Here is a 19,105-nt window from a genome sequence, read left to right as displayed (position 1 = left end):
CCTTGGGCGGCGAGACAAGTTGTTTTTGGAGACGCTGTAGTTTATTGAGGTCTGAATAAGGATGCCGTTGCAGCGATCGAGACGAGTGCCGACAATGCGCACATACAATCCAGAGTGTTTGCTGCGGCTGCGGGTAACATTGGGCGGATGGATGTGCCATAATCAGTCAATCTGTATTTTGTGTGCCAATAATCGCCCTCAATAAAGGAGGCAATCGGTGCACATTACAACGGAACGGGAAAGGTATGGGGGGAGGGGAGGTTAAGGAGCAACAAGAATGAGAAAATAAATTCGTGTAGATTTCAGCGGCTAACGCCGGCTGAGCAAAGTAAATTGCAACCGCACGCAATATAAAGTGCAATCGTCGTGCAACAACGAATAGCATAAGAAATGTATGTAGTAAATAATAATAAATAAATTAAGTAAGTAAAGAAGCTGCTTTTTTTAGATGTTATGGGAAGGCATAACATTATTTCGCACCGTACGTAGCCAACCGTGCTAATCGGAGGAAGGACTACAAACTAAACACAAAAAACTGTTCTAACGAAATGAGTTTGCATTCTAGATGATTAAAAGTGCATATTTCGCAGAAGCTTCCTAATATTGGAAGGAAGAGCGTTCCGGACGGCCACAAAAGCGTATCTGAAAGCGTGTGATGCGGTGACCGTCTTCGTTCAATGGCTAGCCAAAGTATAGAGATGTTGTCTTGCACAGACCATGGCTAGCCAAAGTATAGAGATGTGTCTTGCACAAAATCACGGAATTGAGAAAGACTTGGCATGTTTCGGATGTCCGGTTGCAGGTAGGTGTGGTGTTTCAGATACTTGGGGCTGTGTTCGAGAAGGCTCCTTCCCCCCCACCCCAGCGTCTGGTGAACTATCCTGGGCTGGGCAAGTCTTGTCGGTCTCGGGGAACGGAGTGTGTTGTATGTGCCTGATGATTGGAGGGAGAAGCAGTTTTTCAGGTAAACAGGGACTTTTTATAGGTTCGAAGTTAGAAGAGCAACCTTGAATTGGATGCAGACGTGGACTGGTAAGCCATTGCAAGCTAAGGAGGGTAGGTTGTGATGTGTTCAAAACGGCTTACCCACCTTGATCATCCGGGCAGCTGCATTTGGCACTAACTGGAGCCTCTGCACCAATCCAAGTTGTAGATCATTGGTTCTTAACCTGAGGGTGCGAGATGCTCTTTCTGGGGGTGCGAGACATGGCCAGATTTTTTTAAAAGGTAAATAATCGAAAACACAAATTAAGCACGGCACGTAAGTGCAACTACTTTGTTTCATCAAACCTATGTGTTTATTAACATTAGACATTTTTTAACGACTGAGAACCAAAGGGGTTGCAAGGCAGTGCCGGATTATCCTCGTATCAAAAGTAGTATATGCTATGGGCTCCGCACTAGCTTAATCCGGCACTTGTGCAAGGCTGCAGTAAATGTTGACCATTGCCTTAGACGGTGGTTGTTGAGTAAAAACGTAGAGTCCAGAGGCATTACCGAGGATTTCCAAGTGATTTGAGACCGATGGTGGAGCCGGCGATGGGTGCATGAATCCCCCATTATGCATAAGGGTTGCGTTCCTGGGAAATACTACTTAACTCGAAATTACTTAAAGCAAACTCTAATTTCCCGCAGATAATGTTAAAATCAGTGGTTGCGTTCTGAGCTGACATTTATGGAAGAAAAAAAAATATGACTAAATATCATGAAGTGTAGAAAATACATACGAACTGCATACGATTAAGAGCATGCTGATCGATACCTCTTGGGTGAGCAGTGGTGGAGTTATGCAGACGATGGGGCAGTATCAACTGCCTCTTCATCTGACAATGAAGCTGGAGCCACATGAATACTCTTAGGTTTTTTGATGTCATTATTTTTTTACCCACGTGACTTTACCGAAAAAAAACCTAAGAGTATGAATCCTTGCAGTCACGAAAGCGTCAAATCTAGCCACATGAATGTTTATGCCGTGACTGTTTGATGAGGTGACCAATTGGGAAAAATGTAAACCAAACAAATGACCCAGGACGGATCCCCTGAAGGATGCCGGCAGTTGATGTCGTGGGTGGACGTGGGTTGAAGACTTGCCACCTGTGACGTTAGGACCTTCCATTGGAGATGTCAGCAACTCTCTAAAGCTATGCCTCTCGTGGAGAAATCGAATTCTAAACGCTCAATTAAAATCTCATGGTTTAGAGTGCCGAAGGGGGTAGATATGTCGAAGCTGGTTAGAGCAACGATGTTGCCGGAGTCATTGTAGCATTCACATGAGCTTCCTCGTCACCTCTCTCACAAACACCACTGTCACCACACATACCACTAACACCACGATTGTTCACCACTCCCACACACCTCTCATCTGTCTCAAACAAAATACTGACATCACTCATTCTTCACACCACTTGTTTAACACACACACACACACCACGCAACATCGCTCGCCCCTTCATACCCGTGGATGTTGAGAACCTTGCTGACATAATGCAATCAGTTGATTAAATTCACTTCGAAACGTCGTAGTTTTTTGTTCTTTTCTTTGAACCTATTATCTACGTGACTTTACCGAAAGACCCAAAGAATATCACACTTCTGTGGTTGGGCTTACGATATCAAACAGCAGGGACCACCACGAAACAGTTCCAGAAACAACTATTTATTTAAACCCATACGCGAAATTCCATTTCAGCTTAACATCCATACTTGCCACACCAAATAGGGATGTCACGATTCACACTACCCTCTTCCTCCACGATCGATTCAAAAATCGATATATTTATTTGTTATTGTAACGTGGCCCACCTCATTACATTGCATACAATTTGTATATAGAGGAGTCTATATGACATCACACCGGAATGTGCCCGAACTCAGAAGCCTTGATAATACTCGAGTACAGAAACGTCTCTTGCTGTACTGCACTAAATATTCTGCCCACCTTCGCCAACCTACACTGACCAGCGTATTGAAGTCCCGTTTGGTCAAACATCCTCTGTGACCCACACACGGCGGGGAAAGGCCCTCATCCAGCAGTGGATCGACAAATGGGATCTGCCGTCAATATTCGAATATAAATATATCGATTTCAATTCTTTGTATTCGTTGCGTGCGTTGATCTCAATTATCCCCTATACTTCGGAAGTGTATGTTCGGCATTATAATCATGCGTCCGTTGATACACTAGTGTTGCCATCTGGCGGTAACAAAATGGAACTATACCAAACGCAAAAAATACAGTATGTGAAGACAATTTCAATTGCATTGGGGGGAGAGGAAGGAATTTAATAAACTCTTTAAAAAAACGTTAAAAAACAAGGGTTTTATGAACTTTGTTTAACTCACGGTCGAGAAGTACGTCAATGATGCAGCGCCTGCTCCCACATCAACGCTGACTTGAATTAATTACTTTCTTAACTCGTAGACGACACGGAGCAGGCGCGCCTGAGACACGTGGCGCCTGCTTCTTGGGCGAGGCGATTCCAGAGTTTAGGAACCGCGGTGTTTTTCGCCTACACAAATATATATAAATAATAAGGCGTGCATACACAATGTAAATTGCTTTAAAGTAGTGAATTGATTAACTTATGCCGATTTTGATACAGGCAGGCCTTGTCACCGGATCTGAGTAAGTGTGCAAAATTTGGAATTGATTGGACAACAGGAAGTAGACTAAATTTTGACTACAAGATTTGACCACGACGAGTCAAGTTAAGTAAAACCGTTGAAAAAGACCGTAAACGTTTTGGACGAAGATGCATATGACGTTACAGAAAAGGGCCAACGAAAGTGCATTCAAGACACTTCAAATATACAGTACACGTAAAATACCGTAATGTTTTCATGGTGCTTGTGAAAAAGTTTTACAACCAAATATAGGTCAGATACAAGAGTTGGTTATTACACTGGTACACTCCATGATTTGCAAGGCAGGGGAAGGGGTGAAGTTAATTAGTTTGGCTTTTCAGCTTCCCAAATGCCTGGCACGCATCTGATGGATAGCTCTCCGATGGTGTTTCTGGGATGTACTGCACGTTGTTTGTTTTACATGGACATCCAGACTTTACGTTCCGTGTGCTGTTAAGCACATGCACAACACTACGTTTCAATTCGGTTGCTGCAGCAGCTTCCGGCACGTGGAGCAAAATATCGGACATCGTGCAGAACAACACGTGGGTGCAACCCGGGAACACATCCAGGCAAGTATAGGTCAATATATCCCTGGTGGTAATTACTTTGGAGAACTATGCACAGCTTAATCACGAAAACCTGGACCGTAGTGCTCATTAATTAAATTGGCAAATGCCAATGTAGCAGGCTCCTCTTGAAAGTTCTGAGACTTGGCGAGGCTTTCCTGGACAAATGGTTAAAGAATGACAGCAGTAGTGACGTTTTTCAATTTTGTTTCAGCCAGGTTAACGCAGAGATAAACTTTGGAAACGTCAGCCACACAGCTCTAACTCTCACTCGGAATCAATTAAGATGTAAAAATGTCTCGCCGCACAAAGTTACTGCCGTTGTGGCATAAAAGACTTTATAAACCTATGCAAGTGCACACCAAATAAACAAAAGCCTCACGCACCGTGCTAATTGCATCCTCAACCTTCCCTTAAGATCAAGTACATATTTACAGTTAACGTTCGTTGTCGTCATCACTGCACCTTCGCGAATGCAACATTTTATCAAAACTAAACTTTTTTATCGATCAATGTAACGGCGACACTGCCCTTGTTACTCCAAAGTGTAATTATTGAGACATAGGGAGTTGCACCTTACTGAAGCTCTTCAGCCATCTCAACCTCTGCTGCAATTTACGACAGGCTATCTCAAAAGTTCACCCTGGGTGTAGGACACGGGGGAGCAAGAGCCTCGGTCGGTCAAGGAAATCCACTTCCCAAGTCACCCACGCGGCATCGCCAAAATCCTGCTAAGAGCAGTTGCCGTCATCTTAGGGAAAAACAAAAGTTTGATTAAACTTAAAATGCAAACCACAGCAATTGTAACCACTATTGTTTTTACATAAAAATCGTAAAAAAAAAGATCTCGTATGGAGTTGAAAGTGATGCAACTCAATTTATTATTTTTTATTGACCCTTCTGCCCTTTTTATATTTTGTACGCAAAGTGCAAGTACAAATAATCAAATTTTCTCAATAGCTTAGTAGTCATTACAGGCAGACTTACAGCCAAAGGGTCAAATTTATGTGTTCGTGAAAAGACTGCTTTTGGAAATATTTAGCTGTCAAATCACAGCTATCTTTACCCGTTACTTGCCAACACATGATTATACTCCACGCATTAAAATATCTTAACACCTGCCTTCACCAGTGCCACCAATAAACGTGATGCAAGTAAGGTCATACTCATTCCACCCATATTAATATATTTTATTACCACTTCCCCAATAGTAAGTTTTTGTATAATGTGTTTCAGTTACATTTTGTGTTTTGTTCTAGCTTATTATTTAAGAATGACGCCGTTGTATTTACAAATGACATTTGAACCTTATGGCGGTACCCCGGGTACCATAGTACCCCGGCTCTCGCATAATGTCCGTGATGCAGCCATTTTGAGTCTGTTGATGGTCGGCGACGCGGCAATAGACTCATCTCGACGAGCTGTACACGATGCACTATGGTGCGTACGAGCGTTCAGGGTTTCAGCGCAATCGTCCTCGCTGCGTTTCGACATCGCGGAGTAGCACTGATTTCAGATTGATTGGGACCCTAGTCGTGGAGTTAAGTACACCCCTGGAAAAAAGTGTCCCAGAAATACAATATTTAATTGCCTCAGCCATTTAGTATTATTTGGTACCCCGGGGTACCGCCATAAGGATGATTTTGTTCAGTTGGTCGGTCTCACCCCTAGAAACTGCAGTGATGCATAACATCTCCATAGAAAGACAAGAAAGTGCGCAAAGATATTCCGCCCGTTGAGTACGTGAAAAAACACAAGAGGCCCTTCACTGATGAGCTCAGGCCTCCGACTCTGTCCCCTTTCCAGGATCCACCCCCTTGTCCATCGCTGATTGGTTATCGCTCAGCCGCAGCGTCTGTCCGTCACCCGACGATGCATGCTCATTGGACGGTTTGGCCGATGCGGCAATAAGGCGGCTTTGCTCTTCCAAGTCCTGTGGTCGGGGTAGAAGGTCCACAGCAGGCGGTCAGGAAGAATGACATTTGATGACACACTCGTAATCCGTAATATAGCTATTTGGTATGAAGTGACATTTTCACATAAGCTCTCTCCTAATTCCGTTACAATACCTTCCCCATTCTCGAGTTTTATCTTAAAGTAATTAACTTTATTATTATTACGACTAGCTTTTGGCAACACCACTGTGGAAATGTACACAGAAAGATTACTGTGTAATCAGGGTCTCATCCTTGTACTACTTTTGGTTCTGGTGTTACAAGCAGAAAAACAAACATCTTTCAATAAATCAACAGTAGTATGTTGATGACGATAACAAGCATCTTTAAATGGCAATACGATTATTAAAAAAAATTCAGCTATCTGTCGTCAGGTGTCTGTAGAAAGCCATCACGCACAACTAATCAACCACAATCACGACACGATACATTTCTTGCCTGCCCTCCCAGGTAAGCCTCCTGACACGTACCTGTTCAATGGCCTTCTGCTTGTTCAGTTCCAGCTCCTGTCGCTCACGCTGAGCCTGTAACTCCTGCTCGCACTCTGCCGCACGGCGCTCCTATACACACACAAACACACACAAATGAGACCACAATCCCATATTTAACACAGTAATAGTGTTAAGATCAGCACGACAGACAAGAGGGTGGGGTTTGGCTGTCACGCCCGGCCCCCTTTGTCTCCTCAGTGATGATGTTTACACACTGCAACAGTTTACTCATTTAAGGCTGAGTTGACCCAGCTATGGCCCAGGGCGACTTTAGATATTCGTCATTGATAAATGCATACAAATACGAAGGTCCACCGTATAGCCATACATGCCCAACCGCCTTTGTCTCCCCAGTGCTAATGTTTACACACAGCAACAGAAACTCATTTAAAGCCGAGTCAAACCTAGAGAAGGCCCAGGAGCGGTTGAGATATTTGTCACCGATACATATATACACACACTCGGGCACAGGAGCACATGCATAATAACGTAGGCGGCACATCACACTTCACAACCACAGGGCCTTGAAATAACAAGGCAGTAAAAACACAGAGTGCAAAGGTTTGAGCGGCCAAATGAATCGCCTGAGCAGTGCTAGACAGAGACCCAGAATGTTTGTTGTGCACGTGATGTTGCTTTGGCCGGGCTGTGCTTCTACTCACCAGCGTGTTGTGAAGCGAGATTTGCTTTCCCAGTCCGATCGAGTCACAGATCTGAAAAGCAAACGGTGAGTTCTAACATGACGGCCTCGTTTCGGAAAATTATCTTTGTCACTCACTCGCGATCTCCTTGGTGTCCACTGTAGTCCATCCACAGCACTTTCCCTCTCGTATCTTTCCAACGGACTCTTAGATCCTTCAACAGACTGAACAATTTTGTAAACTGGGTTTGTGCCACACACAGGGGCTGTCATAGATAAGCAGAGCCAGGGGCCATAAAACAACTTATCAGGTCAAATGTGATTTTTTGGTAACTTTAACCTCGTTCACATGACCACATATCACAAGATTTAAAATCACACCTCATTGATTTAAAATTGTGGAGCAATCTAGCTTTTCCCCATACAAGGGTCCCCCGTATAGCCTTAACAGACTGTAAGAGCAAGTGCTGTTAGCAAGCACCTATGAAGGCTGGCACGGCACACGAAGGGGGTGGGTGGCCAACACCACACCCCACCGCCTTTGTTTCCCCAGTGGCGATATTTACACACCGCATTAGGGACTTATATGAAGCTGAGTGCACCTAGGGGAGGCCCAGGACCAGTTCAGATAATCGTCGCTGGTGTTGACTGAGCGGGAATCGAACCCGGGTTGCCGAATTAATAGCGCAGCGCGCTAACCACTGCACTACCGCTCCCCACAGACGTACATACACACATACCTAAAACATACACACGCCCATATTATCCTCATAAATAACAGGAAAAAAAGCCCTGGGTGGCTAGATCACATGCACGTGACGCGAACCTCCTGTGCCCTCACCTTCTCGCCCTCGTTGTTGGACTCGAAGACGTAGCAGGAGAGCGAAGTCCTCCCCTCGGGCCCCACAGCCGTGGGTGTGTGCAGCACAAAGCCAAAGAGACGCGGGTTCTCCGAGTGCGGCGCGCAGCTTCCCACCTGGCGCAGCGGGAACTGCGAACATGCACACAGCGGCGAAGATCGCTCCCGGTTAGCTCGACATGCTGGGCTCAAGAGATGTTCGCGAAGCGCCTATTGAGGCTGACGCGAAACACGAGGGTGGAGTCGAGGCCAGCGAAATGTCTGGATGATTTGGCTTCCCCAAAGTTGTTGTTTTGCGAACAACCTGGACTCAAACCCTGGTGAGCAAAGTGGCAGAGTGGTGCAATAACTACTCGGGATATAACGATGCATAGATTCTCTTTTACATTGTATTGTTTTGCTTGAGATACATGTGAAGAGGAGTCGTAGAATGGTTAAAGCACTTCTTTATTTTACCAATGCACAGCAATACTCGTTCCAAGACCAACCCCTGAACACACGTCCCACAGCCCCTTTTAATCCTTCAATCTTCGCTCCCAATACACATCCGTGTCTAGTGACGTCACTGCCCTTTGACCCCTGACCCCCATCCCGCGCATTCCCGCACGTGTGATTGGTACGTGCTGTCATGAGAGCGGAGATGTCGTGTTTGCATGGTGCGTGTGGGTGGCTCGCAGATCCCTTAAACATGGATGAAATTTGTGCGTGTGAAAATTGATTATTATTTATGTATGTTTTATGTAAATGGTTCACAAAAACTCAAGGAACTTGAGGTAATAAATTTACCAAAATATAAAAAAAATAACTAATCTAGAATCACAACCCCAAATTGTGGTAGTTTATATAATCACAATACGCATTTACACATCTACTCGCAACTCTAACATCACCCCCCCATCGAGTCTGCGCGGCACAGAACTATTTTAATTTAGAGTGTATTACAGGTAACCCTTGAACTGCAGCTGTTTAAGCTCATTGGGCCTTACCTGTCTCAATAAAGTCTCCAATGAAGTTTAAATGTAACAAGATATCAAGACACTGGTCACACCACACGAGATGCATTTTTTTGTGACTATTGAAGTGGGGCCAATCGTGTACGTGTGCACGCATGTACGTATGTACGTATGTATGCCTGTGGACAACACGGGTGGGTGTAGGAGGTCAGAGCAATAGTTTACTTACACCAATCCTAGTGACTTGCGACTGAGGATCTATCAGCCTGGAAAAGAGAGAGCGAGATATTTTTTTTTTAGAAAGCCCATAGCTGTACACATGCATGTAAACAATTTTAACTCTCGTTAGCAATTCAACCGACTGATGTTTTTTGCAGGCAATAGCAATGACACAATTTGATAGTTATGTAATATTTATATGAAAGTATTTATTAAAACAGCAGAATAAGGTATAAAGGAAAACATTATCTTCATTATGAACCATGATTTATCCATTCCCGGATGAAGAACTCGACATGTCAGCACCATTGCTCATGATCCCAGGATGCGACAGTCCATTTCGCTCCTGCTGCTGACCAGAGTGGTGAAGTATGGCCAAATAACCCCCACAACCCACTATGGCGTGGAAAGGCCTTGATCCATCAGTGGATATTAACATATTACGAAATATTGATGACCACTATGTTTCATATCTCTCAGCCACAGACAGCAAATGAAAATCCAAGCACGAGTGTCTGTTGCCTCTTGGTCGTGATGTAACAGAAAAGAGGATGTATAGCTAGCATGGGCATCCTATGGCCAGTGAGTCAAACAAAGTCCACAACTTTATTTCAGCATGAGGCCTACTACCTTGAAACGGCGCACAAATGGCATTACTGGCCTCATCATTGTGAGTATGTTAGGTGCTCTGAACCGGGTATCAGATTAGAATATTTTTGAGCAACAACTTTTAAACATTTTGGCACGTTCAGCCACTTATGTCACTGCACGGTTGGCTACGTACGGTGTGAAAGAAGTTAAACATACATACAATAGCCCATCAGAGGAATTTTCAAGTAAAATTCGGCACTCAAGAAGGATAAGGCTCTCCATTAGTTTAGCCAGGTGACACCTCAAGACAACAGGGATATAAAATCATTTGCAAGTGACCTGTGTCACCAAAACGACAAAAGCAAAATTAAATAAAACCCCTGACCGAAGAGGATGAGAATTTCGGGGGACCGTGCGAAACCACGGTGTGAATCAAACGTGTGAAAATATCAAAGCCAACACGAGCGATAGCTGTGTGGTGCTCGAATTGTAAATGTTGTCGGTTTACGATACAACACACGGTTGTGCTGAAGTAGTAACTAATTAACCTTACTAAATTTGCTGTGTCGGGTGGTGGCGGGTTTAACGACAAATTTACATTTACGCGATCTAACCCATTAAGGATTATGGTTGCTACTCAACCCGTATCCATACGAAAGTGAGAGGCCCTGGCGCCGCGTTGCTACCTGAGCTGCGAGCAGGTGACGAGCAGGTGCGACTCGGTCATGCGGAAGATGCTGTGGATGGCACGCGAGGCCAGCACGTGCCGCATGGTCTCGTAGATCACGTCGGGCCCTGGGTCGGCACCCACCTCCATGCAGCCCAGGAAGCGAACCACGTAGAGCTGCTGCAGCAGCTGAGACTCTGGGTGTCGGGAGGATGGGCGAGCGGGTGAAAGTGGACGGAGGGGACGCGGCGTGTTACAAGATAACAGGACGTGGGGTCGCCAGGTGGTTATCATACGTTCGTGGCGATGAGTTGGGGCAAAAGTGTGGTCTTCCACACACTACCGAGGGCATCTTTCCTTAAATTCTTGCAGATGCCCATATTGTAGTGGGCACAAAGGAAAGCACAGTAAATAAATACTTAATGCCCACTCAAATATTTGAAGAGTGGGCTTTTTTGGCCTATGTTCACTAAGAATTTCACAATGAATTGATTTAGCGATTAAAATACAATTCAGGTATGAATACATGCGTGTAAGAACTGACTGAAAATATGCAAATTAAATGCTGCTGTTATGCTGTTATCTTGCAGTTAGTTACATTAACGAGACTTAAGAAACAGAGATACACATTACATCGTGACAATTCGCACGAGGGTCCAATCATCAATGTGCCTCATATGTACACAAAACTATTTCGTGGTACTGACACCTTAAACCTGACTTCGAGGTGCTACAGAGGAAACAATTGCAACTGATAATGAACATAACACATGGGCATACAGGCTTAATGGCTACGTATGCTTGCATTATGCACACACCAGTGTTATTTGCCCCGATAATCCATTCTCGGCACTATCGGCAATACCCACCGATGTAATTAAGGATGTGGTTGAGACCTGGCGTGGCTTATTTATCGAAATGACTTGTGTGTTTGGAGCAAACAAACCTTCAGAGCCTGGTTGATCCTCCTCTCCCTCCTCCCCGAACGGATTCTGCCGCCTGAAAAATTAACGACAAGGTCAATATCAGTGCTTGCACTCGCATTCATAGTCCATCATGGCCAAGCAATGTAAGATGTAAAGCACTCGATGTTGATCTGAAGGCAGCATGATCCTTACGAGTCATGTTTGTAATTGCAGAGGTCAACGTGGGATGTTGTCCGTGCTTGCAAACACTCCACCCAGGCGCACGTAAAAACAACTCGAGATGAAATCTCTTGCAGGCTGACCGACCAATTGTTGTTATGGAGCCCATTAAAGCTAACACAACGAACGATAAAGTGGTGCATATACACTCACATGTATGCACACATACACGCCCACACACGCCCATACGGAAAGACAAACATCCTTCCCCATAGCGCCTGGGTTAAGTGCTGTGAGTACCTATGAAGGCTAGCACAGCACATGAGAGGGGTGGTGTGACCACATCACAACCGCCAGCTGACATCTTTTTCCCTCTTGCTGTGCCACGTACTCATTTAATGCCGAGTTAACTTGAGGCCCAGCTAGGGCTCAGATAACACTTGCCACTGATGTTAGCCGTGACGGAGAATCGAGCCCAGGTTCCTGGGGTTGTAGCAAAGTGCGCTAATTACCACTCCGACCCACATAAAACAGCAACAACCACCATTTGCAAGGAAGTGATGGTTATGTCACCGTAGCTTTCGTTCCATGCGAGGTGCACTTTGAGGCAACATTAAGTGTCGGAGGCGAGTTGGTAGGTCACGTGACAGAGTGAGGTGTTTCACAATGTCAAGGATCCCCCTACAGGCATACAGACTGTTGGGGCAAGTGCTGTTAGTGAGCAACTATGAACGCTGGCATGGGACATGTGGGGGCAGGCGTGGTCAGCACCATTCATGGCTGCCTTCGTTTCCCAGTCCAAACAAAGATCCTCTGTATAGCCTGAACAGAATGTTGGGGTAAATTCTGCTAGCGAGCACCAATGAAGGTCCGAATGGCAGACGAGGGGGTGGGTGGCCAACACCACGCCCAGCTGCATGTGTTAGCGCTCAAACAACAACAGACATTACCCACTAAGTGGCGGTGACATCACCAAGGCGGTTGTGCCAGGCAAGGTGCACTCCAAGGCAACGTGAATTTTCGAAGGCTCACTGATAGGAAGGTCACAGGACAGACCCAGGTGCCATGGGTTGACTGACCGAGATGACTGGCAGATGTACCACCGATGCCCTCTCCTGTGCCAACTTGCTGCATTTCAGCCGCCCGGCACGCCACTCATTTTTGTGAGCGTCGCTCCTCTGCCCTCCATTGATGTTGGAGGGCAACTGCCTCCAACTGCCCAATAGCATCCTTCACGAGCCTCCTCCATAGAGGCCGATATTGACACTACCAGTATCAGTCTTCGGCTAGTCCACTCAGCTCCAAATCCTCCTGTACTGCATCAGTCCATTTCTTCTCCAGCCTGTGCTGTGCCCATTTAGTCCCCTCTATCCGGCCAAACAGAAGCTGCTTGGGCATGTGGTGGCTGGGCATGTGGTGGCTGGGCATGCGGGTTACATAACCCAGCCAATCCCGTCTTGTGTGCCGGAGGAGCTCAATGATGGTAATGTTTCCAGATCTTTCAAGGATTTGTCAGTTCTTTACACAATCCAGCCTGGTTAAAACCCAGGATGGAACATAGGGAGACCAGCCTGAAAGTTTCAAACCGGTGCAGATGGTCTATTTGAGGGGTCCACGTTTCACAAGCAAAGAGAAGGAAGAGCATGACTGTGGCTGAGAAGACCCGGAGCTTAATGTGGAGCAACAGATCTGGGAGTTTCCAGTGTTACGCAGCTGATGAAAAGATAATGCCTCTGCTGATTCAGAGACCTCTGCTGCCAAACCGTAGTTGGTTATAAGCACACTATCTAGGTACGGAAGCTTCTCCACACTCCACAACTGCCCCAACACTCATGGGAAATTGAGGTGGTGGTGTATTAGATGATACAAAATACCCAGGCCAGGTGCTTAGTGTTTGTGCGGCTGATATCAGGTAAGGCGCCACCTCGTAGTGGTACTCTTCAGATTCAGCAGCAGAACCTCCAACTCCATCTCAATAGTGAGCAGCAACCACCAGATCATCAACATACATACCATGGTTGATGAGGAGGGAGCCATCCCTTGACCGTACCCTGGCATCGATCAGCCTCCCATTGTATCTGTACCACTGGTACAGCAATGGAAGGCTTATCGAACTTCTCGAACTACACAGACACGCGCCTGCTCACCTTCCTCCGGTGCCCCCGGCCCCTGTGCCTCCACGTCCCTCCTGCTCCTCCGTTGCCGGCGAGATGATGTCGAACTGGATCGGCGTGCCCGGCACCACGAGCTGCAGGGTGGTGGCACGGTGGGGGGAGGCCTGGGCCGCCACGGCGGTCTTGGCCGGCGTCGACGCGGGGGTGTTTGCCGACGAGCCGCCGCCACTGCCGCCAGTCGCCGCCTGTGCTGCGTCATCGCTCACCGAGGAGCGGGGACTCGAGGTAGAGCTGTGGGGGCCACGGCAGAAGTGGGCTCTCGTGAGGTGTCAATGCCAGCCTCTAAATGTAACTACAGGCGACTTTCCTGTTAGACAAAGTCACACGGCGCCATGTGATGGTGCATCAATGTACATGTATACAGTCCTTCTGTATGTGTACATGTACAGCCTTTTTATCAATCCACTGCTGGATTTTTGTCTGTGAGTACCTCTGACTAGCACATGTCGGCTACGTATGGTGCAAAAGAAGTTCAATATACATACATACATAGTATTTAATCCAGTGGTTAATGTACCGTATTATGAGTTCAATTCCTAACCATGACTATCATCAGTAGAGAATATATGAACCAGTCCTGATCTCTCCTGAGGACTCAATTTGAAATGAGCATCTAGTGCGGTGTGTAAACATCAGCAGTGGAAAAGTGGCTGGACATGGTGCTGACCGTACATAACTCTTGTGCACCCTGTCGGCCTTCATAGATCCTCACTCACAGCAGTTGACCCAAAAGTCTGAATGGCTCTACAGGGGATGTTCATCTTCATGTCTCTGTGCGTCTATACTGACGTGCGTGGTCGCAGGCTTCGGTGTCTCTCCTGGAAGGAGGATGTGGGCGTCACGGACTGCATGGCCGACTGGTGCACGCGTGCCGCCACCTCCTAGTACACGCACAAGACACACGCACAAGCAAAAATATTACAACCAGCATGCAAAACGAACACACAGACATCTGACACCCACATGCAAATGACACACATGACATGCACACACGTGTGTGAAACCCAACTGGCGTGACACACACGTGACATGCAAACAACACACACACACCCGCATACAGCGTACACATGACATGCAGAAAGCAAGCAACAGTCTCACCTGTACAACATACTCAACGCATACAAGCACACAACATGACAACACGCAACACGAAGTTCCCCCATATAGCCTTCAACAGACTATTGGGGCAAGTGCTGTTAGTTAGCACCCATGAAGGGTGGCACAACCTACGAGAGGGTCGGAGGTTGTGCCGAGTCTATCCAAGGGAGGCCCAAAACCAGCTCAACTATTCACCACTTATTGGTTGTGAGCGAGAATTGAACTTGGTTTGCCAAGTTCGTAGCATAGGGTGCAATCCACAACACTACCGCTCTCCGAGACAAACATGTACACAGTCATGTCAATAACGTGGACACACAACACCAACATGCATATGGCACGAATAGGCCATGAAAGAGATACAAAGAGTGGTGAGAGCTGGAGACAACAGCTATAGCTCAGCGGTCACATGTACAGAAGATAGGATGTCACAATGCCATGGAGACGGCATTGACGTATATACATGTGACACTGTAATATTAAGATATCATGTGACGTGTTACAGTTAGCGTGCTGTGCTACGAACCCAGCTACCCGAGTTCAATTCCTGCTCATGGCCAACACCGGTGACGATTATCTGAACCGGTTCTGGGCCTCCCATAGGTGGACTCAGCCTCAAACGAGTACCTGGTGCGATGTGTAAACATTACCACTAGGGAGACAAAGGCAATCGGGCGTGGTGCTGGCCACCCCCCCCCTCTCGTGTACCGTGCCGGCCTTCAACAGGTGCTCGCTCACAACACTTGTCCCAACAGTCTGTTAAGGCTATATGGGGTGTCTATGTCTTAGCTAACGCTGCACGAAAACCCCGCATCGCACCTGTGGGTTGTCCGTCAGGTAGATCTGACGGGAGATGTTGCTGATCGTGACAATCCACTGGGGAATAAAGAGAAAAACACACACGCACACCCTTGCTCTTATTTCACGTTATTGTATCTCAAGAATAGTTATTAGATGGATGAATGTCAATGATTTGGCATGACGAAACTGTGCCATGTGACTGTGAGAGCTCACCTCTTCACATTCCTTTTTGCTCTCGGCCTGTAATATCACCACCCTGCGACAAAGCACAGTTGACACAAAGCATGACCCTTTGATCAATACACATGGAGTAGACATTACTGCTAATCCTACATAATACACTAGCATATGACTTTGAGACCTCCCACCGCCTACACATTCCACAAGGAATGACTAAACCCATATTTTGCATGTCATCAATATGCTAAATTCCTCTGTTGATATGTAAACTCCTTTGTAAAGGCACTCTTCTCCTCCCACCCAGCTTAAAATACGCTGCCAAGCTTAGCAGTGTTCATTAGGACGCTGTCTTTCCGACAGCTCTGTTTCTTCACCTGAGGACGGCTGCTTGCGTTGTGGCCGAAATGTCGTGAGAATTTTATTTTATTGTGTTTTATTTGTATTATTTTATTATTTCCCTTCTACGTGACTTTACCGAAAGAACCAAGAATATGAATCCCTGCAGTCACGAAAGCTTTAAATCGAAATTTAATACAGACATGTAATCTAAACTAAATTGATTGTACTGTTATTCTGGAAAAGTAAAGAGAAATCATAATGCAATTTGGAATTCATATCAACGACCGCGTGTGTTTTTACACGCTTTCATTTAACTCACTCTGTCTGTTGTTGTTGTCGTTGTTGTTGTATCCTCAAATATTGTAACTCAATTTTAACCCAATTACTAATGTGGTATCGACTGCAAACTTGGTATACTTATGTCATACTGATGACAATACTATATTCTATCATAAAAAATAAAATATATTTTTTAACATTATTTTTTATATGTTATGTTTCGGCTTGGGTCTAATTATCCACGGTAAACTGACGTTGGCTGTAATTGCCCACAGTCCCTTACGTTATGGCAAGCTTCGGGGCCACTTCCTGGAGTTCTTCCATTACTAGTACATTTCATAAAAGCGTGTTTAAAAAAAAGCTTTTTACATATTACTTATTTAATAGAGGCAGTCCGGCATGAGCCAGAACAAAACAGGGTGGTCTTGAGCCTAGACTTGAATAGGGGCAAGATGTCGACAGCATTGATGACTGGGGAAACTGTGGTATCAGTGTTGTTGTTGTGTTTTTACTATGGGCCAAGTAATCTGCCTTTAAAAATAGAGGGTTCATTTTGGTAGCAATGCACCTTTCGCTCGAGTCACGATTCGATGAGAAGTCATGACGCTTGTTCACAAAGCAATCATTGTTTCACTATTTTGTTGCCATTGTATTTGCTATGATGTTTCCATGCACCAATCACTTCTACATCATTCAGCTAAAGACTCCCGTAAATCACGTGATTTGTATGGATACTCCCACTCAGATGCTACTCCTCCATGCAGCTCACTCCTGCTTGCTCCTTCCTTCTGTCTTCTCCCTCTCTTCCCTCCCCTCTCATCATCATCATCACCCTCTCAGCCCCAATATCTTGGCCCAGTCATTCCTTCTCCCCCCTCCTACCCTTCCTGCCGAGTGCTGCGCCGTTATCACTGCTGCTTATCTCTTTGTCTGTCTCAACTCCCCTTTCAGTGGCGTCCCACGGGTAAAATGTTTTAGACAAAATAAATCCATGAGAAAGGAATTGATTCGTACACACAGTTTGATGTACCTATCACACAATGAAAATCAATTTCAATGATGAATCATTACATCTCTACAATCAGGGGTAGGACAACATTCATTAAGTGTCAGCCATGGGCTCGAATTATGGCCCAGAGGTCATTCAGAAGTGAGGGGTCAGTTGAGTTAGGAGCTCAATTTCCCGAACCGCCCAACAACAGCCATAATGTGAGCTAGAACTGTGCACATTTTCCAAAAAGTATGTTCTCAAACGTTCGTGTACGTCACCAGTTTTATTACGATTCCGTTTCGATGACGTTTGTGTACATCATCAAAACAAAACCGGAAGAAAAACTAAAAAAAAATAACGTTGTCGGTACCGAGGCTCCCACAAGGCCATGTCGGAGGGAGGCATGCGGCACAGTTTGGCGCCAGCTATCATGGAGTGCAGTCGTGTCGCTACAGTTCCCTGCGGTGAGAACAATGTCTTTAAAAACAACGGCGCTATGCCTCTCAATAACATTAACGCCGAACCACTTGTACATTCCGAGATTCAGAGGTGAGCGGGACCCACTCTGCAACCTTGTAGACGTCTCGGAATGGGAAAGGGTAAATTAACTAAACTAATCCCCTTAGCCATCTGACCACCTCCAACAACCGAATCTTACACCCAAAATGTAAGTTACATAGGAATAATTTTTTTTAAAAGCATTCAAGGGCAAGGATTACGGCTCAATCGAGTGTCAGAAGTGAGTCGTAAAGGGCTTGGAGAGCCCAGCTTCGCGCGTTACTACGGCCCGCAGCCCCGGTCGACGTCATGCGCATACTTTTTCCCGTCGAAGGCGGAAATCTGGAAGCAGAAGCGGCGATCCTCGCAGTCCACCGCCATGACGGAGCAGTTGTCGAGGTCCATGACGAGCCCGCCGGCTACGGCGTCGCGTGCCTGGCTCATGAGGTTCCCTCCCTGAGTGAAGAAGTAGAGCCGCTCCCATGCCGATGACACCAGCCCCGTCTTACTGCATGGCGTCAATCGGTACGGCAAACACACACACAGACGCGCACAACATAACATATAAACTTACGGGGACACACAGCAACGGTGCCAACTCGGTCAAGGTGGCTGACACGCAAAGTCTTTCTTTAACACTGTTATTCCACGGGTTGTTAAGACCTTCTGGAAAGTAAGACGCAACCCCAAACGTGTGTCCAGCATCAATAGCTCTGTCAGTTGGACACGGGGGGGCGGGGTCGACACTGTGATATACATGACCCAATATTAATTCAATTGTATTGCTCATTAGCAGCTGACTGTTGATGACTGGCCAAGGTGATCAAAGGGCTGCCCAAAAATTTGAAGACACAAACCACAGGAAATATGCAAATTTATTTTGCTTTGACTGCTACCAGTTGGGCTTCAATACTGCTAATTAAAGACTTCCGAAGGCAAGCCTGTGTTGGAAAGCACTACGAAACAATGCGTATGTATTATTTTTTCCTAACTTGTTATTATTGTCAAAGAAAAACTCAACAGATTTGTCAACAACACTGTCCTGAAGGCAATTGCCCTTCTTTGCAGGTGAGAGATCTCTCATAGCAGAGC

At 46.0% G+C, this 19,105-nt stretch overlaps 1 protein-coding gene across 1 annotated transcript in view; it reads right to left on the bottom strand.

Moving 5' to 3' along the window:
* Positions 1-2,640: 2,640 nt before the first annotated feature.
* APPL1 (adaptor protein, phosphotyrosine interacting with PH domain and leucine zipper 1) overlaps positions 2,641-19,105 on the bottom strand; it is a 31,440-nt gene continuing 14,975 nt past the window's right edge. Inside the window, exons 11-22 of the mRNA XM_078610686.1 lie at positions 18,333-18,521; positions 15,940-15,982; positions 15,745-15,801; positions 14,617-14,708; positions 13,801-14,058; positions 11,515-11,567; positions 10,588-10,765; positions 9,321-9,357; positions 8,121-8,270; positions 7,302-7,352; positions 6,619-6,708; positions 2,641-6,126 (exon numbers count right to left, since the gene is read on the bottom strand). Coding sequence (XP_078466812.1) covers positions 5,971-6,126; positions 6,619-6,708; positions 7,302-7,352; positions 8,121-8,270; positions 9,321-9,357; positions 10,588-10,765; positions 11,515-11,567; positions 13,801-14,058; positions 14,617-14,708; positions 15,745-15,801; positions 15,940-15,982; positions 18,333-18,521 — 1,354 coding nt within the window. The 3' untranslated portion in view covers positions 2,641-5,970. The remainder of the gene's footprint in view (positions 6,127-6,618; positions 6,709-7,301; positions 7,353-8,120; positions 8,271-9,320; positions 9,358-10,587; positions 10,766-11,514; positions 11,568-13,800; positions 14,059-14,616; positions 14,709-15,744; positions 15,802-15,939; positions 15,983-18,332; positions 18,522-19,105) is intronic.

This window comes from Lampetra planeri, chromosome 34 (genome assembly GCF_965212315.1).
Source record: "Lampetra planeri chromosome 34, kcLamPlan1.2.h2, whole genome shotgun sequence".
Lineage (NCBI taxonomy): Eukaryota > Metazoa > Chordata > Hyperoartia > Petromyzontiformes > Petromyzontidae > Lampetra > Lampetra planeri.
Note: the sequence above shows the minus strand (reverse complement) of the source record. Positions and strands in the feature narration are given on the sequence as shown.